Source organism: Dasypus novemcinctus, chromosome 3, assembly GCF_030445035.2.
Source record: "Dasypus novemcinctus isolate mDasNov1 chromosome 3, mDasNov1.1.hap2, whole genome shotgun sequence".
NCBI classification, from domain to species: Eukaryota; Metazoa; Chordata; class Mammalia; order Cingulata; family Dasypodidae; genus Dasypus; species Dasypus novemcinctus.
This window is the reverse complement of record NC_080675.1, coordinates 178,684,738-178,710,092: the sequence shown is the minus strand read 5'-3', so window position 1 is coordinate 178,710,092 and position 25,355 is coordinate 178,684,738. Positions and strand designations below refer to the sequence as shown.

At 44.3% G+C, this 25,355-nt stretch overlaps 1 protein-coding gene across 1 annotated transcript in view; it reads right to left on the bottom strand.

Moving 5' to 3' along the window:
* Positions 1-25,355, bottom strand: part of OCA2 (OCA2 melanosomal transmembrane protein) — a 370,679-nt gene that overhangs the window by 244,738 nt on the left and 100,586 nt on the right. Inside the window, exons 16-17 of the mRNA XM_058290617.1 lie at positions 14,138-14,285; positions 11,120-11,177 (exon numbers count right to left, since the gene is read on the bottom strand). Coding sequence (XP_058146600.1) covers positions 11,120-11,177; positions 14,138-14,285 — 206 coding nt within the window. The remainder of the gene's footprint in view (positions 1-11,119; positions 11,178-14,137; positions 14,286-25,355) is intronic.

The window sequence follows — 25,355 nt, the reverse complement described above, 5'->3', positions numbered from 1 at the left end:
CATATAATGTACAGAGATAAAAGTGGTAACAAGTAAAAAAAAAAAAAAGGTGGGGGACAGAAGGGTATAAGAAGAGTGCATGTGCATGCTATTGAACTCAAGATGGTATCAAACCAGATATGGTTGTTATATACTTACAATGGTAAATTTTAACCTCATGGTAACCACAAGGAAAATAGAAGACTAATACCTCCAGACAGAAATGAGAAGCCCCTCAATATGATACAACTCAAAAAAACACTAAAAATTATGAAAGTAGGTTGTCAAGGATGTGAGGACCAAAAAAATAAGAGGTATACAAAGGCTACATAGCAAAGTGGCAGAAGAAAGACTTATATTGTCAGCAGTGACGTTAAATGCAAATGGATTCAACTCTCCGGTCAAAGGGTAGAGATTGGCAGAATGGATAAAAAATATGGCCCAGCTATCTGTTGTCTGCAAGAGACTCACCCTACGGAGACACAAGTTGGCTGATGGTGAAAAGAAGGAAAAAATACTCCATGAAATAGTCACCAAATGAGAGCTAGGTGACTATACTATTATAATATCAGATAAAATAGACTTTCAGGCAAAACAGTTACGAGAAACAAAGACGATCATTGCATACTGATAAGGGGAACCAATCAACAAGAAGACGGAACAATTAAAAATATATATGTGCCTAACATCAGAACCCCAAAATATGTGAAGGAAATACTAGCATTTTGGGGAGCAGATTTAGCTCAAGTGGTTGAGTCCCTGCTTCCCACATACAAGGTCCCAGGTTCAATCCCCAGTATCTCCTAAAAACAAAACAAACAAGAAACAAACAAATCAAAAAAAAAAAAGTCAGGGGTGCCAGTATAGCTCAGTGATTAAGTGCTGATTTCACACAAATGAAGGCCTTAAAATAAAATTTTTTTTAACTGATGTATTGGAAAGAAAAGACTGATGATTTCACATGTAGTAGGAGACTTTAGCACACTACTCTTAATAATGGTTAGAACATCTAGTCTGAGGATCAATAAAGAGTAGAGAACATGAATGACACACTAAATCAACTAGGTCTAACAGGTTGTAGCAGTTTGATATTATTGATGAATTCCAAAAAGAAATATTGGATTATGTTATAAACTGGACATATTAGAATATATTGGATTCAGAGATTTTACTTTTTCTTGATTAAATAATAATTAAGGTTTTGATTGAGCCATATCAGTAGGTTTTTCAGTCCCCACCCCCTTGGTGGGCAGGGGCTCACAGAGAAACTGCACCACAGAGGAGGGAGATTGGAGTCTTGAGCTGGAGCCCTGGGAAGTAAGAGAGGAGCTTGGTTGTGAGGAAAGAGAAGCAAGCCCTGGAAGAGAGAAACCCTGAGCCTGGGAAGAAGCAAGTCCTGGAAAGAGAGGAACCCAGGAAGCCTGAACCCTTGCAGACACTGGCAGCCATCTTGCTCCCACACATGGCAATAGACTTTGGTGAGGGAAGTAACTTACACTTTATGGCCTGCTAACTGAAAGCTTCTACTCCAAATGACTACCCTTTATAAAAACCAACTGATTTCTGGTATCTTGTATCAGCACCCCTTTGGCTGACTAATACACAGCCATATATAGAACAGTTCAACCAATGAAAACAGAATAAGCATTACTCTCAAGTGCATATGTATCATTCTCAAGGGTAGACCCTATATTGAGTCACAAAGCAAGTCTAAATAAACTCAAAACTAGTAAATCACACCATGCATGTTCTCTGAACACAGCAGAATGAAGCTAGAAATCAATAACAGATGGAGAAATGGAAAAATGACAAAATGTGGAAATTAAACAACATAGTCTTAAAAACCAATGAGTTAAAGAGGAAATCAGAAACAAAATTAGGAAATATCTTGAGGTGAATGAAAATGAAAATACAATATAACAAAACTTATGGGATGCAGCAAAGGAAGTACAAAGAGGAAAATTTATAGTTCCAAATGCTTATATTAAAAAGGAAGGAAGATTTCAAATCAAAGACGTAAACTCAAAATGGGAAAAACTAGAAAAAGAAGAACAAACTAAATCCAAAGCAAACAGAAGGAAGGAAATAAAAAATTAGAGCAGAGATAAATGAAACAGAAAAGAAAACAACAGAGAATCAACAAAACCAAAGGTTGGTTCTTGGAAAAGATCAATAAAATCAGCAAACCTTTAGCTAGACTGATGGACCAAAAAAGAGAGAGAATACAAATAAAGAAAAAAATTAGGTAGAAGACATTACTACTGACCAGGCTGAAATAAAAAGGAGAGAGGGAGAAATAAAAATAAACAGATAAATCTTTTTAAAAATATAAAAAAGGACTATTAAAGGATACTATGAACAACTCTCTACCAGTATATTAGATAACCTAGATGAAATGGAAAAATTTTAGAAATGCACAAACTACCTACCTTGACTCAAGAAGAAACAGAAGATCTCAACAAACAAATTACTAGTAAAGAAATGGAATCTTGAACTAGTAATCAAAACCTCCCAACAAAGAAAACCCCAGAACCAAATGGTTTCACAGGGAAATTCTACAAAACACTCCAAGAAGACTTAACTTCAATTCTGCTCAAACTCTTCCAAAAAATTGACGAGAAGGGAAAACTCCCTAACTCATTCTACCAGGCCAAAATCACCCTCATACCCAAGCCAGTTAAAGACACCACACAAAAATAAAACTATAGACCAATATCTTTTATGAATATATATGCAAAAATCCTCAAGAAAATACTAGCAAACTGAATCTAATGGCATATTAAAAGAATTATACATTATGATCAAGTGGGATTTATCCCCAGTATGCAAAGTTGTTTAACATAAGAAAATCAATTAATGTAATACACCACATTCATAGAATGAAGGAAAGAAAAAACGCATGATCATCTCAATTGATGTAGAACAGGTATTTGACAAAATACAGCTCCCCTTCTTAATAAAAACACTTAGAAACTTCCTCAACATGATAAAGAGCTTAAATGAAAAGCCCACAGCTAATTTTCTACTTAATGGTGAAAGACTGAAAGCTTTCTTTCTAAGATCAGGAAAAAAACAAGGATGCCCACTGTCACCACTTTTATTAACATTACACTGGAAGTTCTTGACAGACTAATTAGGGAAGAAAAAGAAATAAAAGTCTTCTTTATTAGAAAGGAAGAAGTAAAATTTCCTTACTTGCAGAAGACATGATCTTATATATATAAAATCCAGAAAAATCCACAACAAAGCTCCTATAGCTAATAAATGAATTCAGCAAAGTTACAAGGTACATGATCAACATACAAAAACCAGTAGTGTTCCTATACACAAACAATGAACAATCAGAAGAAATCAGAAAAAAAAAGTTCAATTTACAATAGCAACTAAAAGAATCAAATAGCTAGACATAAACCCAACCAAGGATGTAAAGGACTTGTACAGAGAAAACAAGACATTGCTAAAAGAAATCAAAGGAGAACTAAATAAATGGAAGGACATTCCATGTTCATAGACTTTAAGACTAAATATTGTGATTTGGAGCTCTGTGCCATGTCACAGGGTCCTACTTTGGAATTTGTGCTTCTGAGTATGATGGAGCTGGATTCAGATGTGACCTTCCTGCACATGCCTCTTGTCACTTTTACTGAAATTGTGACTGGTGCTAGGGATGGTACATACTCAGGGGACTTGAATCTCTGGACTGTCCATGTGCCAGCTGGGCCCTGAGCCTCAGCAGAGTTGTGACTCCTACTCTCTGGTTCATTGGATTTACCCAGGTCAGCTAACAGGGAGGTGAAGAAGGTCAACCACCACACCAGGGAATCAAGAGTGCCTACAACTTCAAGCAGAGGAACTGCATCCATCATCCATGTGTAATCTAAGTCCCCTCTTGATCTAGAGGTGGAGTGGACATCACCATTCCAGGGTCCACAGGATGGAGGAATAAAATATGAATTAGAGTGGCCTTACTGATATTCTACTATAAAACTATTGTGACTAGTAATAGAAGAATTTGTAGCATTGAGGTGGAGTAAGTGACCACAGTAGTTGCTCAAGGCAGGGAGAGGGAAGAAGAGATGTGATGTGGGGGCATTTTTGGGACTTTGAGTTGTCCTAAATGATATTGCAGGGTCAGGTTATGGGCTTTATATATCCTGCCATAACCCACTGAATGTGTTGGGGTAGAGTGTGAACTACAGGGTAAACTATTATCTGTGTGGGGCAGCAGTGCTCCAAAATATGTTCACCAAGTACAATGAGCATGCCACAGTGATGGAGGAGGTTGTTGATGTGGGAGGAGTGGGTGGTGGGGTAGGGGGTATATGGGAACCTCTTATATTTTTTAATGTAACTTTTTTTGTGTGATGTATATATCTTAAAAAAAATACAATTTACAAAAATGATGGGGTGGGGGGGAGGGGGTATACAGGAACCGCTTATGTTTTTCATGTTTTTTAATGTAACATTCTTTGTAATCTATTAACTTTAATTTAAAAAGTGTAAAAAAGAAAAAAAAAAGACTAAATATTGTTAAGATGTCAACTCTACCTGAAGCAATTTACAGATTCAATGCAGACCCAATCAAAATTGAAACAACCATCTTGGCAGAAATGAAAAAGTGAATCATCAAATTTATGGAAGTGTAAAGGCCACAATAGCCAAAGCCATCTTGAAAAAGTAGAATGAAGTTAGAGGACTCACACTTGCCAATCTTAAAACTTACTACAAAGCTACAGTAATCAAAGCAACATTGTACTGGCACAGGGAAAGATGTACAGACCAGTGGAATCAAACTGAGAGCTCAGGAACCAACCCTTACATTTATGGCCAACTGATATTTGGCAACGTGGCAAAAACCACTCAACTGGGAAACAATACTCTTTCAACAAATGGTGCTGGGAAAACTCTGGACCTCCATTTGAAAACCAGGACCACTACTTCACAGAGCATATGAAAAAAAATCAACCCAAAATGGATCAAAGATCTTAACATAAGACCCAGAACTATCAAACTATTAGAAAAAAATATAGGCAAATGGAGAAGCAGATGTGGCTCAACTGATTGGGCTATTGACCATACGGGAGGCCCAGGGTTTGCATCCCAGGGCCTCCTTGTGAGGGCAGGCTGGCCCGCGCCCAAGGAGAGCTGACGGCCTGCGCTTGCAGAGAGCTTGCGCAGCAAGATGACACAACAAAGAGAGACAAGAAGACACAGAAGAACATGCAGCAAATGGACACAGAGAGCAGAGAGCAAGCAAGTGGCCAGGAGGGGGGGGGGTAAATAAATTTTAAAAAATAAAAATATATAGGATAGTATCTTCAGGACCTGGTGGTAAGCAATGATTTCTTAGGCGTTATATACCCAAAGCACAAGCAAAAAAGAAAAATATAGATAAATGGGACCTCACCAAAATTAAAAACTTTATTTCCTCAAAGAACTTTGTCATGAAAATAAAATGACAACCTACACAGTGGAATAAAATATTTGTCAACTATATATCCAATAAAGAATTAATATTCAGAATATATTAAAAATCCTCCAGGAGGTAACCCTTAGGGAATAGATACTAACTTTAAGTTAAGTTTCTATTTCACAAGAACAAAGCTCCTAAGTAACCACCAATACCAAGGGCCTGGTGGAATGGTCTGTGCTCCTTCGCTAGGCACTGCCCATGTATTTGGGGGATTCTTGCCACTGTGTTAAAGAATGTAGCAGGACCTCCCAGGAGGGGAATTCAATATTCTCCCAGTTGTGTGGTTCTCCACTCATGCCCCACGACCCACTTGAACATATTCGCATGCCACAGAGACGTGGCTCAGGGGCACTCCTCCCCACACGCTCTGCCGTAACCGACAGCTCGCAGCAGTGATCCTCCCCTGCCACAGTTGTGACCTGCCCAGAAACAAAGCCAAAAAATAAACCAATAATACGAAAATAAAATAATAATAATAAAGTCCTGATACATGTGATAACAGGGATGAAACTGGAAGACATCATGTTGAGTGAAATAAGCCAGACACAAAAGGACAAATACTGTATGAATTTCACTGATATGAAACCATTAGAAAAAGCAAACTTACAGAGTCAGAATATAAGATATACATTACCAGGGGTTAGGATAGGGATAGGGGATGGGACCTTAAGGCTTAATTAAAACGTATGGAGTTCCTATACGGAATGGAGGAAATGTTTTGTAATGGATGGTGGTGATGGGAGTACAACATGGTCAACATAGCTAACAGTGCTGAAATATATACATAACATGATTAAAATGCAAACTGTTAGATTATATATATGGAAACAATATTTTTTAAAATCCATGGAACTACACTACACAAACATTGAACACTAAGTTAAACCATGGAATTTAATTTATAGTACAGTTATAAAAATATACTATCATCAATTGTAAAAAATGTTCCCCACCAAGAGAAGCTCTTGGTGGTCAGTTGGTATATAAGAATCCTGTATTTTATACACGATTGTTCTATAAACCCACAATTTCTCTATTAAGGAAAAATACCCAAAAAATAATCCAACCATATTCCTCCCTGCGGCATCAACTTGCTGCACTTTCTTGTCTCCAAGCACAGGTTGTGGAGCTGCCCTCAGTCAGGTCATGTGCCCACCTCCTTCCCTGCCCTCTGCAAAGGCTTGTGGCTCAGCCAGACCTCACTCATCCTCCACTTCCTGCCTCCATGGAGAATTATGAGGAATGAGGACATGGTGGAAAAGCCAAAAGGGCTCCAAGATGAGGGATGAGGCTCACATGGGGTTGGTGGGAGGCAGTCCAATTTCCCTTGAAGTCACACTTACCACGCATGGTAGTTTGACTCTTTTGTGGACCCCCGAAAATTGTGTTCTTAAATTAAACCATTCCTCTGTGTGTGAATCTATTGTAGGTGGGACCCTTTGATAGGTCACTTCAGTTAAGAGCCATTTGATTAGATTACTTCAGTAAGGCATAGCTCGGGGGGGTTTCAGTCCTCTCACCAGAGCCCTTTATAAAGGGAATGTACATACGAGGACAAAAGGCCGCAGACACAGAGACAAACCCCCAGACACTACAAGGGAGAGTCTCAACAGCTGGAGGCTGGAATTGGTGGAGCACAGAGGCACGGAGAGAGGAACCCACAGAAACTGTCAAAGAAAGCCACAGATGGAGCAGCCAAAAGCTGAAAGCAATGGAGCCCAAAGGAGAAGATGGAGACTGGCAGACACCGCCACTGGGCCCTGTCGCATGACATGAGTCTAGGATTGTCAGCAGCCAATCTTTGGGGAGGGAGCTTCAGCTGATGGCTTAATTTGGACATTTTTCTTGGCCTCAGAATGTAAGCTTATAAATTAATAAACTCCCACTGTGAAAGCCAGCCCATTTCTGATATATTACTTGGGCCAACTTTAGCAAACTAAAGCAGAAGTTGGCACCACTAGTTACGTGCTGCGATTGCAAATGCCAAACCTGTTGAAACGGTTCTTTAAATTGGTCATGGGTAGGCTCTGGAAGAATTGTAAGGAGCTTGATATTAAAGGCCAAGGTTGCTTTGAAGAGACTGTGGGTAGAAATATGGATCCTAAAAGTACTTTTGATGAGGCCTTAGAGAGCAATGATGAATGTGTCATTGCAAACTGGAAGAAAGGCCACCTTTGTGTTAAAGTGGCAGAGAACTTGGCAACATTGCGTTCTGATGTTAGGTGGAAGGCAGAATTTGGACGTGACAGGCTTGGATATTTAGCTGAGGAGATTTCCAAACTAAATGTGGATAGTACAGCTGGGCTTCTCTCTGCAGCTTATAGTTAAATGTGAGAGGAAAGCTGAGAACTGAACTCCTGGGCACAAAGACACCAGAAACTGATGGTTTAGAAATTTCTGCACTTCCAGAAACCAAGTCCCCAGAGAATAGTGCCTCATGTAAGGATTGAACCAAGGTTGGAACCAGGCAGCCATTTCTGTGCAAGTCAGTTTTAGAAATGCAGTTATCCAGGAAGGACCTGTGGAAACTCTTACTGTCTGATGGCTTGGACCCCATTTGCTGCACGCAAAATCAATGAGTTGTTCTTTGTTTTTTTTTTTTGCTTTTTTGAGATCTGTATGAGCAGAACTACTGCCAGTCTGCACTGAAAGGGACAGAATGGGGGACAGATTGAAGGAAAACTGACTTCAAAGGCAGAACCGTGGATGCTGATGTCTGGACTGAAGACATCTTCCTGGGCCAGAGGGGCAACCTACTCGTGTGTGCAGAAAGAGTGAGTATTCCCCAAAGCTTGGAAAAGGTGGGCCTTCTGCCCCATTGTTCAAGAAGAGCGTGGCCACTCAAGGCTTCAGAGGGGGTGGAGCAGATTCCCTGGCAATTGGGGAGAGTTTGGCCACCACCCCACTGTTCTGAGGGGCTTGAGCCTGTGCCCTGGAGATTGGGGAGAGTCTGGCCATCCCATCACCCAAGTGTTCTTGGAAGGTAGGACCTAGACTTCAGCCCCACTCAGATGCTTGACTAGGGTGGAGCCTAGAAAATGGTTGCTGGGAAAGTGGTTGAAAAGGGTGGGGCTGCTGCTCCATCAGACCCTGAGAAGAAACTGTGGTTCTATAGATATTCCCAGACTTTGAAATCTAATGGAATATGCCCTGCACATTTTTGGAACTGTTTGAGACCTGAGACCACTGCTTTCATTCCAATTTCTCACTATGGCAATGGAAACATTTATCCTATGACTGTTCTCCTCTGTGTTTTGGAAGCAGATAACTTGTTCTCAGTTTCACAGGTCCACAGCCTGAGGGGAATTTTTCCCCAGGATAAACCATGCCTGTAACCAATTTTGATGAGTCTTTATACTTAATACTGTTACTGAAATAATTTAAAGTTTTTGAAATATTGTGTTAGAATTCATGTATTTTGCTTATGGAAATAACATGTATTTTGTGGGTAGAGTGTGGTAGTCTGAGACTTTTGTGGACCTGAGAAAATTATGTTCTTACATCAGTCCATTCCTGTGGGTGTGAACCTATTGTAGGTGTGACATTTTGATTAGATCATTTCAGTAAGGCATAGTCCAGGGTAAGTCTTAATCCTTTATGAATGGGATGACTGTACAGAGAAAAAAGGCTGCAGAGACAGAGAAACCTCCAGAAGCTGAAATCAATGGAACCCAGGTGAGAGAAAGACAGCAGGGCAGAGAGAAAGCAGGAAGAAGCCAGAAGCTGAAAGCAACAGAGTCTGGAGGAAATGGCAGAGGCTGGCAGATGCCATCATTGTGCCCTGCCTTGTGATAGGAGTCCAGGATTGTCAGCAGTCAATCTTCAGGAGAGAGGTTTACCAGATGCCTTGATCTGGACACTTTCCCAGCAACAGAACTATATACCTGCAACCTAATAGGTCCCCACTGTAATACCCAACCCATTTCTGGTATAAGCCTTTAGCAAACTAAAATGCCCTGGAAAGTGGATGTTACTGCTGCCAGGCTGAAGACAGGAAAGAGGGGGCCAGGCAGGTCACAGAACTATTCTAAGTGGAGGTGACCCAAAGTTCCTGCTTATTTGTGCTTCTGGTGTCAGGTAAATTTGCTCCTTTTGACTATCTGTGTTATCACAGCGAGAATTCTTAGATTCAAAAGAGGATACTGCCAAACGCTTGCTTCTTCCTCTACCCTCCCTGGGGACACAGGGAGAGACACAGGCAGTGGTGTGTTCTCTCCCTCATGGCCAGATGGCACAGTCTAGCAAGACAGGGTCTGTATAAACTGGGGGCCGAGAAAATGACCGCCTAACAGGAGAGGGATTGGAAAGAGAGGCCGTGGCTCAAATCCTCTAAGAAACACATCACCCAGGGAGCAGATGTGGCTCAAGCAGTCAAGCACCTGCCTCCCACATAAGAGGTCCTGGGTTCAGTTCCCAGTGCCTCCTGAAAAAACAAAGACAAACAACAAGCAATATAAACAAAAAAATACAACTCAGGGAAGTCTATATGGCTCAGTGGTTGAGCACCAGCCTCCCATGTACAAGGTCCCGGGTTCAATCTCTGGGCCCTGGTACCTAAAACAACAACAATGAGGAGCACACATTGCCCACCCAGACCCCAACTTCTAATTTCCTTTAGCAGAGGACAAAACTTCCCTGTCAAAATTAGAAGTGGGTATTCAATTTCTCCCTAGCAAAGAAACATTAATTTGGAATTCACTCAGATAGAAATCACTGATCGCAGAACTTTGGCTCTGCTTGGTGGGGGCAGAGGGCACTATGTGCCTGAATGAGGGTTCAGAAAATCCACCATGGCAAGAAAATGAGCAAAGGAATCCAAATGAACTTGGCCTACAGAAGCCAGAGCTGGATGATGGAATGTGCAAAAATCCCATCTCTGATTCCTAAAGAATCTTGATGTCGCACAGGTAGCCTCACCTGGCTCATCATCCAAAGTGGTCACAGATTTGCCTTCAGGGAACACGGGGAGGGCAGCAGGTCCTTAGCAGGGGAACTGTAACATCTCATGAGTACATCCCCAGGTCGTATCTTTTCTATTTCCTGACAAAATAGGCCTTCCAAGTCTGGAAAATGGCTTTTCTCTGTTAATTCATTAACATAAATCATGTCTTGTGTGCAATTAAAGGAAGGAAAAAGAAAAGTATTTTCCATTGTAACTTTAAGTTAGGTGAAGAAAATGAGTCACTCTCTTCTCCGAAAGGGAAATTAGAAATCCTGAGAAAAGAAAATGCAGGGAAGCGGACTTGGCCCAGCGGTTAGGGCGTCTGTCTACCACATGGGAGGTCCCCGGTTCAAACCCCGGGCTTCCTTGACCCGTGTGGAGCTGGCCCATGTGCAGTGCTGATGCGCGTAAGGAGTGCCGTGCCACGCGGAGGTGACCCCAGCGTAGGGGAGCCGCACGCGCAAGGAGTGCGCCCCGTAAGGAGAGGCACCCAGTGTGAAAGAAAGTGCAGCCTGCCCAGGAATGGTGCTGCACACATGGAGAGCTGACACAACTAGATGATGCAATAAAGAGAAACACAGATTTCCGTGCTGCTGACAACAACAGAAGCAGACAGAGAAGAACACACAGCGAATGGACACAGAGAACAGACACCTGGGTGGGGGGGGAGAGAATAAAATTAATTAATTAATTAATTTTAAAAAAAGAAAAAGAAAATGCAATACCTTTTTTTCAAGCTCCTGGATATTTGTCTCCCAGTTTCTATCTTCCTGTGAAATTTGTCTAAAAGAGAAAAAGAGAGACCCCTTACTACCTGGTTATGCCACCCAGTGATGTTCACGGGGTCACCCACCCAGTGAGGCTCCTGGGGTCACCCCATCCAGTGAGGGTCATGGGGTCACCCTGCCCTGTGAGGTTCCCGGGGCAGCAGCCAACAGCCCGCCCAGCCCTGCCCCTCTAGCCTGGGCCCTGCTCCTCACACTGCCAGTCTTGCCTTTGATTATCTAAAAGTTCCCTTAGTTAAGATTCAATTCCATTTGTCATTTCCAAGCAAAAATAAATTAAAATGAAGGTCAAATTCTAGTAGCTAGTCGTTCTCAACAGATTAAAACTTGCTTCTTGTTGTGAACTGACTCGCGTCCCCCACGGAGACAAGCCCTTCTCCGGCCGGTGGCTGTGAACCATTTGCAGACAGGATCTTGGAAGACGTGTTATGTGAGATGAGGCTGACCCGAGCCAGGGTGGGTCCTAATCCAAGACAGCTAGCCCTGATAACGAGGACATTTGGACAGAGTGGGGAAAGACAGGCAGAGAAAGAGCCTGTGCTGGAGGTGGAGACTCAGTTACCGGTTGCCTGCAAACCGCCACCAGAGGGCCACAGGCGTCAGAGAAGGCACTGTCCAGCTGACACTGAATTTGGACTCCTAGCCTCCAAAAAGTATAAGACAAAACATTCCTGTTTTTAAGCCCACCACACCGCGGTGTTAACTACAGCAGTCCCAGTACACTAGGACACTTTCATACAGGGATGTTGATTGATCCGTTGTCAATCCGCTGCTCTGCAGCTTTACTCTAACCGATGTCTGTTCTAATGCGCCACGGAAGATGCAGCTTTGCTGGAAGCATCGCAGAGGCAGTGCTCACATGCAGGACTAAGGAGGGGCGAGGCAGAAATTGCTCCACGCCCTCCTTCATTGGAGGACAGCAACACTGTCACAAAGGCCACTCAAAAGATGTGCCTGGGACCTTACAGTAAAAATCTGACACGGCTTTATCCTTCATGATAAGATGCTTCAAGACTTTCAACTGCGAGGAAGTTCAAGTTGAGATTCTAAGACGTCTCCAAAAATGAAAATTCTCAATTCTTTTTTAGTTCAAGAGCTTTAATTTACTGTTATCCAAATATGTGGAAAGGGTGAGTGTCCCTGAATAGTTAGGGAAAGGCTTTCACTGAAAAAAAGAGGAATAAGAGGTTTCATTTTCCCTAATAGAGTCAAATGAACACACACAAGAGTCCCACAAAAGAATTCAGTTAGGTGTCGAGATACAAGATGGACACACAACGATCAATAGCTTCCTACTGCCAGCAATGACCTAGTTGAAAGATCCCATTATGACTGCCAAATTCATAAAATACCAAGCAATAAAGTTAATGATATAATTAACGTGTAATATAAAAATGAAAGAAAATGTGAAGACTTAAAGACAAAGAGAGTGGAGAATTTAGTCTTCCTTGGCACTCCCAAGTCATACATAGGTCAAAAGGGGCTGACCAGCCAGTCTGGGACTTAAAGCAAATCAGAGCAGAACCAACTAAAATGGTTCTGCTGACAACGTTTTAAGAGACAAATTGGGGGAGCAAATGTGGCTCAAGCAGTTGAGCGCCTGCTTCCCACACGGGAGGTCCCAGGTTTGGTTCCAGTGCCTCCTAAAAACAAAACAACAACCAGCAAACAAACGACAAGACCAACTCAGGAGAGCCAGCTTCCCACACACCAGGTCCTGGGTTCAATGCCCGACCCCAGTCCCTGAAGAAAAAACAAAGATGAAGAAAAAAGATGAAGTGCCCTCATTCTGATCTGATCCTCGGTGAGCGTGTCACTTGGGAAGCCACCTTCCCGTGCTGGGCCTCAGTGTCCCTCTCTGGTACATGGAGGAGGGAGGACACACTCTCAGAGCTCCTCTGACTCCCCTCCTTGTGATTCTGTGATCAACAGAGAAGCGCTAACGAGACGCCGTGAAATGCACCAAAATCCACAGGCTTCTTCCCGGAACCCAGTTCCGCCCGGAGCTGCCCTGAGTAGACATCTCTGTGCTGGATCAAGCACGCTGGCTCTGAAAGGGCGATGGACACACTTTTTATTTCACAGACGTTTTCTCCTCTTAAGCTTCATCCCCCGTTGGTTGATGTTGGTTACTCTGTCCCCAGCCTGCGCCTCAGGCTCTTCCTGTACCCCCAGGGAATGCAGATCCGGCTTCTCGGGTGACACTGGAGGAGCTGGGTGCTGGCCTGGGGACCTAGATGAAGCTGGAGACAGCTCCTGAGCCCCTGGCCACAGCCTCCCCGCCCCCATCACCCCAGCACGCAGGGCGCTTGCTCTGGCCTTGCTCTCTCTCTCCTGGAAATGGGACCACCGTGCCCAAGGGCCCAGGTGCAGCCCATCAGACCGCAGCCTGGAGGGGCACTCCTGCTTCCTCCGGCTGCCTTCTCACCTCCACGCAGGCTCCAGGTCTGCCCTAAGAGCGCCCCAAGTTCCTGGAACTGACAGGTGTTTTGTTTGTTTTCTGTGACAGCAAAGACCGACTGGAGCTCAGCATCCCTTCCCGGTGGGCAAGGAAGACTTACCAACTCATGGCTAACCCTTCCGCCTCGGCTGTGAGTAAAAGCTAACGCCAGGAGAGGAATTTACCAGGATTTTTTGTGTTTATTTGCGCTCCCTGAAAATAAACTGGGGCATTACTCTAGTAGATTAATTTATGTTAATTTTTGAAGTCCTTGTTATGCAAAAATTGCATAAGAGCTAGTACGAGGATCAGATAAGCGGACCTAAAAGTCACCCATTACTTGCAGGCTGGGGTCTCGTTTTATAGCCCCCGGCGCGCCTTTCCTCGACCCGCTGGAGCGCCTCTCCGTGCACCTGCGCACCGCGGGCTGGAGGAGGGCTAGCTGGTGGGTGGAACCCCATCGCGGGCGCACCCGCGGGGAGGCGAGCGCTGCTGTGAGCGCGGCGGGGCCCGAGTACCTGTGGAAGGTGCGCAGCCTGCGGGCCAGCAGGTGCTCCAGCGCCAGCACCTTGCCCAGCAGCAGGCGGCGCACGGCCGTCTCCTCGCGGCTGGCCGGGCTGATGCGCTGCGCCGCCAGGCGCCACACGTGCACCTCGTGCTTCAGCTCTGCAGGGAGAGGGCACAGCGTGAGTGTCGGCCTTCAGCAGCCAGGAAGCACCGCTTAGAGTCAGCCAGGGTGCTGGCTTCCCGGCACCTGCTCTATTGTAGGAGGCACCAGAAGACAAAACTGGTTTCAGTTACCATGGAAACGAAGTAACACAACTTCAATTCTTTGGGAGAAGATAAATTCCCTTCTTGAACATAAAAGCATGGATCAACCTTTCCCCTCCCAGGAAAGGATGTGTTGCAGCCAGAAATTACAGCTCCCCTTTTAGCCAAAATCTAGACATGACACCTAATCTTTGAGGGAATTCAGGAACAGAGCTACTAGACATTGGAAATAAAAATGTAGTTCTCTGATAGGGCAATTGGTAAGAAGTAAGAGGTGGGACCAGCCTTCCTGCCTGAGCAGGTCCCCAGAGAAAGGGCTTTCTAGCCAAGGACAGGAGTGAAAGAGGAAGGGCAATCTGAATAAAACAGAGGGATTAACAGAAGGAGGCCAATTTTCACCCATAAATGAATTCAGACGCTTTCTGACACAGAACAGCGGAGAAAAATACGTTGTAAATTCATTGTCTCCTAAGGATGGTAAAGTGTTTCATAAAACTTTACGTTTAACCTTTATCTTCCTGTTAAAATAGGACATAAATTCCTCAAAATAGCCATTAAAAGAATATAAAAAAGCCCAATATATTCACGGATCGCCTATCACGAGCAAATGCGCTGCACTACAGATCACAGGAGACTAAGACAAATTTAAAGCATGAACCTTTTCAAAGCGGAACCAGAGGACTTGGCAACTGGACGAGGGCAGAGGCAGGGTGAGTGGGTGACCCAAATCGCCACGAGGCACGGGGACTGCTGAGGGTCCACTTCCAATAAAGGTATACCTGCGGCTCCCTGAAAAGGGCAAAACTCCACCCTTAAAGCCACATGCATTCCGTGAGCAAGTATCGATGGCCTTCGCTGGGGCAGGCCTACCTCAAACGCTGCGAGACAAAGCTGAGCGAGGCCCAGGGAAGCCTTGCAGGCCTGCGGGGAGAAGGAGAACCAGCAGGGAACAAGGGCACCACCTCAAGCTCAGTGGGCCGCCCTCCCAGGGCTCAGCTACCACTCTTCAAAACAAAGATAAGTCACACGTTTTCATTAAGGGCAAATTGCTAGTTTGCAGCTTACTAAAATAAAAGAAGCTTGTTATAATTCAAAAGCCCCTTCAGAGACAAAGAGCCTTAATTTCATTTGGGAAACTTCATACCTCATTAAACAACCTGTGTGATTAGAGGAATTTACAAAAAAAAGGAGGAGAAAGCCTGACACTTTGAAGAAGAAAACCTCCTCCCGGACAGGAAAGCCCTACGCGGGCTGAGGCAGCATCAGCTTTTCCTTCGAGGATCTCAGCGCGTTTCAGAGAAGACGCCACGTAAGGTCAGAAAGTGCAGGGACCCGCCAGCCGTCTAAGGGAGCGACGGTGGAGGGCCCTTCGCCAAGCAGCTGAGCCCAGCCTGGGTGCCAGCCTGCGGGTCAGGCCTGTGTCCAGCCCACGTTGTTGCATTGAGAGGCCAAGCCTGGGGCCCATGCCAGCGCCCAAGGTTGGGGCTCCACGTGCACCCCCAGAACCTGCCTGCCTTCCATACCCATCAATCCAAAAGGACCAGCTGTCCTCTGCTCAGCCCACGTGGTAGAAACATGCAGGGAGTGCATGAGCCGCTACTGGGTCTTAGTAGAGACCAAACACTTAACCATGGGCCCCCAAGATACCATGAGACCTGAGCTGCCTGTCATGAGCTGGGTATTGTCTGACCCACCAAGCCATAAAGCTGGGCGTGCACAGCAGCACTCCACCATAAAGTGGAAGTGTCCTGAAGGCACACGTAAGTTACATGAGGACGTAGCCCAAATGCCCATGGTCACCGCCCCTGCCATGTTACCTTCTCTTTCCCAGCCCACAGCTTTGGCCTCTTGGGGAGTCCCTTACAATCAATTGACTGAGGAAGAGAAAATTCAGGCCTGGTTTACAGATGGTTCTGCACAATATGCAGGTACCACCTGAAAGTGGACAGCAGCAGCACCGCAGCCCCTTTCTTGGACATCCCTGAAGGACAGTGGTAAGGGCAAATGCTCCCAGTGGGCAGAACGTTGTACAGTGAACCCGGCTGTTCATCTTGCTTGGAAGAAGAAATGGCCAGAGGTGCGTCTGTACACTGGTTTATGGGCTGTTGCAAGTGGTTTGGCTGGATGGTCAGGGACTTGGAAGGAACATATTGGAGAATTGGTGACAAAGAGGTCTGGGAAAGGGGTGTATGGCTAGACCTTTCAGAGTGGATAAAAATCATGAAAATATTTGTGTCCCATGTGAATGCTCATGAAAGGAAGATTTTAATAATTAAGCAGATTAAGATGACCCATCCTGTGGTTACCAGTCAGGCTATTTTTCCAGTCACTCCTGTCATTGCCCAATGGGCTCCTGAACAAATGGCCATGGTGGCAGGGATGGAGGTTATATATGGGCCCAGCAACATGGACTTCCATTCATCAATGCTGTCCTGACTACAGTCACTGCTGAGTGCTGAGTGCCAAATCAGCCAGCAGCAGAGACCCACGCACAGCCCCAAAATGGCTCCATTCCCCAAGGCGATCAGCCTGCTACCTGGCTGCAGGTTGATTACATTGGACCACTTCCATCAGGGAAGGGGCAGTGGTTTTATCTCGCTGGAATATACACATACTCTGCATATGGGTTTACCTTCCCTGCACACAATGCTTCTGCCAAAACTACTATCCGTGGTCATACAGACTGCATTATCCACTGTCATGGTAGTCTACACAGCATTGCCTGATCAAGGAACTCACTTCACAGCAAATAAAGTGCAGGAATGAGCACATGCTCATGATATTCACTGATCTTACCATGTTCCCCATCACCCTGAAGCAGCTGGATTGATAGAATGGTGGAATGGCCTTTTGAAGGCTCAACTGTGGTACCAATTACGTGGCAACACCTTACGGGGCTGGGACAATGTTCTCCAGGAGGCTGTGTATGTTCTAAATCAGTGCCCACTCTATGGCACTGTTTCTCCCATAGCCAGGATTCATGGGTGCAGGAATTAAGGGGAGGAGATAGGAGTGACACCACTTACTATTAACCCTAGTGATTCACTAGGGAAAATGTTGCTTCTTATCCTTGCAACCTTAAGCTCTGCTGGTCTACAGAACTTAGTTCCAAAAGGAGGAGTGCTTCCACCAGGAGACACTACAATGATTCCATGTAATGGGAAATTAAGACTACCACCTGTCCACTTTGGGCCACTCGTGCCTCTGAATCAACGAAAAAGGGAATTACTGCATTGGCTGGGGTGACTGATCCCGACTATCAAAGGAAATAGGGCTGCAGCTACACAATGGAAGAAGAGTTTGTCTGGACTACAGGAGATAGGAGATCCCCAAGGGTGTCTTTTAGTACTGCCGTGCCCTGTGATTAAAGTCAATGGAACACTGCAACAACCCAAAACAGGCAGGACTTCAGGAATGAAAGTTTGGGTCATCCCATCAGGCAAAGAACCATACTAGCTGAGTTGCTTGTGGAGGGTAAAGGGAACATGGCATGGGTAGTGGAAGAAGGTAGGGATAAATACGAACTGTGACCACATGACCCATCATAGAAATGAGGACTGTCATGGTGATGAATATTTCTTCCTTGTTTTGATATGAGTTTATTTCTATATGCACATCAAGAAAATATCTTTCTTTTCTTCCCTATCCTTTACCCTTATCATATGACATAAGTTGTATTAGTTCCATGTCATAATATTTCAGTTAGAGTATATCAAGCTGAAGAGTGAATATTGCCCAAGGACTTATACTCTATTCTGGAGAGATGCAGTGTGTTTCTCATTGTACGCAGGATAGTTGAGTATTGGTAGGTGAAAAATATATCTGTTACCGTTTTTAGTTAGAGGTTAAGCATAGTTTAAGATGACGTGTATGGCTGCCAAGTTGACAAGGGGTGGACTGTGAATGCTAGGCTCTTATGTCAACCTGGCCAGGTAATGGTGCCCAGGAGTTTAGTCAAGCAAGCACTGGCCTAATTGTTACTGTGAGGACATTTAATGGCCTGAAATCATTAGTAAGTTGATTGCATCTGTGGCTGATTATATCCACAATCAACTGAGAAGTCTTCCTTCAGCCATGAGAGACATCTCATCCAATCAGGTGAAGGTCTTAAAAGGAGAAGTGATGACCGCCACAGTCAGAAGAGGGAATTCCCATCTCTACTTCGGACAGCCTGCTCCTCTGGGGGATTTCATCGAGGCCTTCATTGGAGGTCCTGGCTTGCAGCCTGCTCTAAAGATTTGACTCATGCCTCCCACAATCACGTGAGATACTTTCACGAAATCTCATAAAATGTACAGGTATCTCCTGTTGGTTCTGTTTTCCTAGAGAACACTGTCTAATACACCATCTCTCAGTAATTGACAACAAATATACAGAAAATCTGCATGGATACACAGGACTTGAATATTATGAACCAATTTATTACACTGCAATGGAATATTTAAAAAGACAGGCCATGTTCTAGGCCATAAATCAAGTCTTAATAAATTTTAAAAGATTCAAGCCATATGAAGGAATTGACCACAGTGAAATTAAATTAGGTAACTGCAAAATCCCCAAGTATTTGGAAAGGAAATAACCACAACTAAAAAAAATCCAAGGGCTAGAGAAGAAATCAAAAAGGAAATTAGGAAGTAACGTGAACTTAATGAAAATGAAACAAAACATACCAAAATTTGTGGGAGATTGTTAAGATAGTACTTGCAGTACTTAGAGGTAAATCTACAGGACTGAATGCCTCAAGTAGAAAAGAAGATCTATAAATTAATAAATTCAACTTGTACTTTTAAAAACTAGAAAAAATAATAAATAAATCCAAAGTAAGCAGAAAAAAAAATAATAAAGATCAGAGTAGAAAATATTGAAATAGAAAAAAATACAAAACCCAGGTCAGGTAACAGGGAGGTGAGGAAGGTCAACCACCACACCAGGGAATCAAGAGTGCCTACAACTGCAAGCAGGAGAATTGCATTCATCATCCATGTGGGATCTAAGCCCCCTCTCAATTTAGAGGTGGAATGAACATCGCCATCCCAGGGCCCACAGGATGGAGGAATAAAACATGGATTAGAGTGGACTTACTAGTATTCTACTATGGAACTATTGTGATTCTAGCAGTGGAAGAAACTGTAGCATTGATATGGAGACAGTGGCCACGGGAGGTGCTGAGGGCAGGGAGAGGGAAAAAGAGATGTAATACATGGGCATTTTCGGGACTTGGAGTTGTCCTGAATGACATTGCAAGGACAGATGCAGGACATTATATTCCTGCCATAACCCACTGAAATGGACTGGGGGAGAGGGTAAACTACAATGTAAACTATAATCCATGTGGTGCAGCAGTGCTCCAAAATGTATTCATCAAATGCAATGAATGTGCCACACTGATGAAAGGGGTTGTTGATGTGGGAGGAGTGGGGTATATGGGAACCTCTTATATTCTTTAATGTAACACTTGTGTGATCTATGATCTTTAAAAAAAAAAAAAGACAATAAAAAACATTTGCTAAAAAAAGGAAAATAAACATAAACAAAAGCTGGCTATTTGAGGAGGTCAATAAAATTGATAAAACTCTAGCCAGGCCAATAAAAAGAAAGATATAAACTATCAATACCAGGAATGAGAGAGATGACATCAACAAAAATTCTAGAGCCACTGAAAAGATAATGAAAGAATATTATGAGCAACTTTATAATAGTAAATTCAACAACTTAGATAAAATAGGTAAATTCCTTAAAAGACAAAAATTACCATTTACCATTGATCACTCAAGAAGACGTAGATAATATGTAGATCCCAGTGTCTATTTTATATTTCAAGTTTGTAGTTAAAAGTCTTCCCACAAAAACTCCAAGTCCTTAAATGTTCTATCAGACATTTAAGACAAAAGTAATAGCAATTCTATGTAAAACTCTTTCATAAAATTGAAGAGGAAATATTTTCATACTCATCTTGAAAGAAGAGCAAACAAAGACATAGCAAGAAAACTACACATCAATATCCCTAATGTACATTAAAAAAAATTCTATACAAAATTTTAGGAAATAAAATCTAATAATATATGAAATAGGTAATATATTATGATCAAGTGGGGTTTATTCCAGGAATGCAAGACTGGTTTAACATTTGAAAATCAATCAATATCATTCACCATATCAACAAATTAAAAAGTAAAATCCATACAATCATCTCAATAGACACAGGAAAACCATTTGATGAAATCTAATATCCATTCTTAATTAAAATGTCAGCAAACTAAGAATAAAAGGGAGCTTCCTCCACTTGATAAAGAACATCTATGAAAAATCTATAGCTAACACCACACTTAATAGTGAAATATAAATACCTTCCCCCTACTGTCAAGAACAAAGCAAGGATGATAATGCTTGCCATTTCTCTTCAGATTTATACCAGAGATTCTAGCCAGGGCAATAAGCAAGAAAAAGATTGGGCACCAGATTTGAAAGGAATAAATAAGACTGTCTTTATTCACAGATGATATGATCATCCAGGTACAAAATCCAAAGGAAGAAGCAAAAAAAGTTACTAGAACATAGTAAGGAAGTTTGCAAGGCTTCAGGATATAAGAATCATGTTTTTAAAAGGCTGTTGAAAAGGCTATTCAACAAACAGTGCTAGAACAATTGGATATTCACATGCAATAAAAAGAACTTCTGTCTATACCTTTCACCCTGATACAAAAAGCAATTCAAAGTGGACCATGAGTCTAAATGTATAAACTAAGGCTATAAAATTTTCTAGAAGAAAATAGAGGGAAAAAATATAGCCTTGGGTAAAGCAAATATTTCTTAGATACTACACCATAAGAATTTTGGGGAAAAAATGGTAAGCTGAATTTTATCAAACTTTAAAATTTCTGTACTTTGAAAAATACTTTTAAGACAATAAGAAGGCAAGTCACAGTCTGGGAGAAATTATCTGCAAAGCCTATGTGTGATAAAGGAATTGTATCCAGGATACGAAGGGAACCGTCAATATTTGTTAATAAGAAAATAACCCCAGTAAAAAAATGGACAAAAAGTTTTACCAGACACATCATCAGAGAAGACATTTAGATGTCAAGTATGCACATGAAAAGAACATCGGCATCATTAGCCAATAGAGAAACGTAAATTAAAGCCACAATGGGCTATGCCTCATACCTATTAAAATGGCTAAACTTAAAAAGACTGACCATACCAAGTGTTGGCAAGGAGAACTGAACTTTCACACTCTGCTGGTGGGAGTGTAAAGCAGCACAGTCACTTTTGTTCTGTAAAACAGTTTAGCAGCTTCTTAACGAGTTAAACATACACCTCTCGTGTGACGGAGCCATCTCAATTCTAGATGTTTGCCCAATGAGAAAAGCAAGCAAATGTCCATTCAGAGATTTTCACATGAATGTTCAATAACAGCTTTATTTTAAATAACCTAAAACTGAAAAGAGCACAAATGACTGTCAACAGGTTAACAAATGGTTTTATATCTGTACAATGGAATATGACTCAGCAATAAAAGAATGAACTTCTGATACATGCCGCAACACGGATCAATCTCAAAATAATTATGCTGATTGTAAGAACCCAGACAAAAAAGAGTAGATACAGTATGATTCCATTAACATAGTATTCTATACATTGAAAACTAAGCGACAGGGCAGAAAGCATATTCAGGAAGGCGTGAAAGGAAGACACTATGAAAGGACAGAAGTAGACTTTTGGGAGTGATGGATATAATGAACACATGAATATTTTGATTGTGGTGAAGGTTTCCTGGATGTATATACAAAAAGAATTAAATTGCAGTTTAATGTAGGTCAATTATACCTTAATAAAACTATTTTTTAAAATAGTATATGCTCCATAAAAGTCTAATGATAAAGTACCAAATAAAAATTCAAGCAGTAGCCATCCTTTTCTCTAACTCAGAGTTGATGCCCTAATGACAGTGATATCAGAAGGACATCTAGTGCTCCAATTTAGAGGCCATCAACAAGTGGTACCTAATCAACTATGGAATGCAAGCGATGGGGAGCGGATGTGGCTCAACTGGTTGAGTGCCTGCTTCCCACATGGGAGTTCCCGGGTTCAGTTCCTGGTGCCTCCTAAGAACAAAAAAAGACCTGGCAAACAGGCAAAGGAACCAACTCATGGGAGCTGATGTGGCTCGGTGGTCGAGCACTGGTTTCCCACATGCAGGGCCCCGGGTTCAATTCCCAGCGCTGGTACCTCAAAAAAAAAAAAAAAAAAAAGAATGTAAGTGTGGATGGAAGGGAGGGTAAAGGGCAAACAAATAGGAAATAGGAAAATTGTTGAAAAACACAAAGTAGCACAAGGAGCAGCAACAGGACCGCCACAGGGCAAGTGACTTCCAGGACTTCCCTTGAGCAACAATTCACAGGCCTTGTACCAAAACCTGCTCAGCTCTAAAAGTCAGAGCTGCTCAATAAAACACTGGCAGAACAGACAAAGGAAGGGTCTGCTGAGGCTCTTCCTTGTGTGTTTCTTTGTTTGGGTCTCTATGCCCAGGAAAGCATAAACAAAATTCCAGCAGAGAAGAACATGGGATTTCTCCCAATGTAGAATCCACTGGCTTGGCCCCTCACAGTGGAAGCACCTGCCGTCATCCCAAGAACCAGGGCCCAGCCTTCATTTGGCAGGCCTAGTGGGCTCAAAAGAACTGACTCACACTGCCCAAACTCACAAGAGGCTGATGTAGAAACCAGAAAGTCCATTAATGATCTACACGGAGCACTAGAATCAACTTGCAAGTTGAAGTAATTGTATTCAGTTAACGTTTTTCTCTCCTTGCAGGCAAATGTAGATAGAAAACAAAACTGCGGTCAGCTTACTAAGCATGTTCTCATTCAGAGCAAAGGGAGTAGCTCTGGCTGACCCTGATGGCCCAGCGCACGCACTGTTGCTATGGGGACGAGTTGGGCCGTGTGGACCACAGCACTTCCATTCGGCTCAGCCGCATGTGCACTTAGAAGAGGCTTCTGACATGCCTGGCACTGTGCTCGGCATCGAGGATACGAAAACAAGCAGGCTGCCACCATAGCACAGTAAGCTCACCGTCAGGGGAGGAAGACAAATCCTACCCGACAGTGGACAATGCTACGGGGCACCGAGGAGGGCCACGGCCAGGATGCGGGCCCGTCCAGTGAGGATGGCTCCCTGGAAGAAGTCGGCTCCACCCTGTCTAAAGGGACCACCCCATCCCTCTGGTTCTGACACGTGAGTCTAAGGAGCTCCGTGGACTGAGAGGTCGCCCTGCCCTGAGGGTTTGTCCTGTGGCCCGGGTGCCCCGAGCTGCAGGGCACTGACCGCGGGGCCTTCTGTGGCGGCTGCGCTGGCCCGCCGGGTTGGACTGCTCAGCAGCCTTGCAGGGCCCGGCCCTCGGGTGGCCCCGGAGAAGCTGCCAGGCCCAGGCAAAGGTCCGGCATGTGCTCTCTCGCCATCACACACGTGCGAGGGAAGACAGGAAAGCACACGGCCCAAGGCAAGTCGGTGGATTTAACAAGCCGGTTTTCAATCTGGGAGAACTCGTGGTCATCTCAGGGCCTTTGGAACGGGCAGAGCTACACGCCGGCCTCAGGACACCCGCTGCCAGGGCGATCTCTAGTGCAATAGATTTTGATTTGTATTTAAATTTTTGGTCTGACCTCTGCAGATCCAGACAGAGGACTGGCCGCCAGAGGCATGTGTGATGCAGGGGTAAGTGCCCCGGGACAGAGTGGACGAGACCAGCCAGGAGCTGGGCTCCCGGGGCAGCCTGCCCACGGCCCTCTGGCCCAGCTTTTGGCAATGTCTCAGTTCAATGCCTGGAAAACACTTTAACCCCAAAGAGTGTAGCTAATCTTTTAAGATGTAGTTAGGGTCCTAGGGCCTCTGTCTGGGTCAGAGCAACCAAATCTCCTGAAACCACTGAAAGCCAAGTTCACCCCTTATACCCACTAAACTCCTAACCACGCTGTTCTAAAGTGCCCGAGATGCGGAAATCGGGCAGCCCACGTGGGTGGTCCCAACTCCCAAGAGGTCCCGGGGCCCACTGGGTGCTGAGCTGGTTCACGCAGCAATTCCCTTGTCCACTTGGAGGCGTTTCAGGGCCAGAGTGGAGAGGCAGGTGTCACCGCCCTCTCCGCGGCTCCCTCCGCCAGGGCCATTTGTGGACAGTTTCAGGAAATCGGCTCCTCTTTAGCTTCTGGCCTCTCCAGAGCCGGGGCCCCCCCACCCAGAGCCGATCACTGCGATGACGGGCTACTTAGGGGGTGTCAGGCTCCCGGCAGCAGGACGTGGGCCTCTCAGGAGCAAATACGCCCTCGGGGCTGGAGCTGGAGAGGGAGTCGCAGGTGCAGTGCCCTGCTGTGTGGACCCACCTGGTTGTTTTTTTATTTATTTCTCTCCCCTTCCCCCCCCCCCAAGTTGTCTGCTCTCTGTGTCTATTCCCTGTGTGTCCTTCTGTGACCGCTTCTATCCTTATCAGCGGCACCAGGAATCTGTGTGTCTTTTTGTTGCGTCATCTTGCTGTGTCAGCTCTCTGTGTGTGATGCCATTCCTGGGCAGGCTGCACTCTCTTTCGCTCTGGGCAGCTCTCCTTACGGGGCGTACTCCTTGCGCGTGGGGCTCCCCTACGCGGGGGACACCCCTGTGTGGCAGGGCACTCCTTGCGCGCATCAGCACTGAGCATGGGCCAGCTCCACACGGGTCGAGGAGGCCCGGGGTTTGAACCGTGGACCTCCCTTGTAGCAGACGGACGCCCTAACCACTGGGCCAAGTCCACTTCCCCCACCTGGTTTTTATCTACATAGAGGGAGACCTTCAGGGCCAACTGAGAGGCTGGAGATGTTTCGCCACATCTGGGCCAATGGTGAACCAACAGGAGAAAAATAAGGACCCTGCAGCTTGTGGGGTACTCAGCAAGTTCCCTGCCCCGCGCTTCCTGGGCGCAGGCAAGGAGGTGGG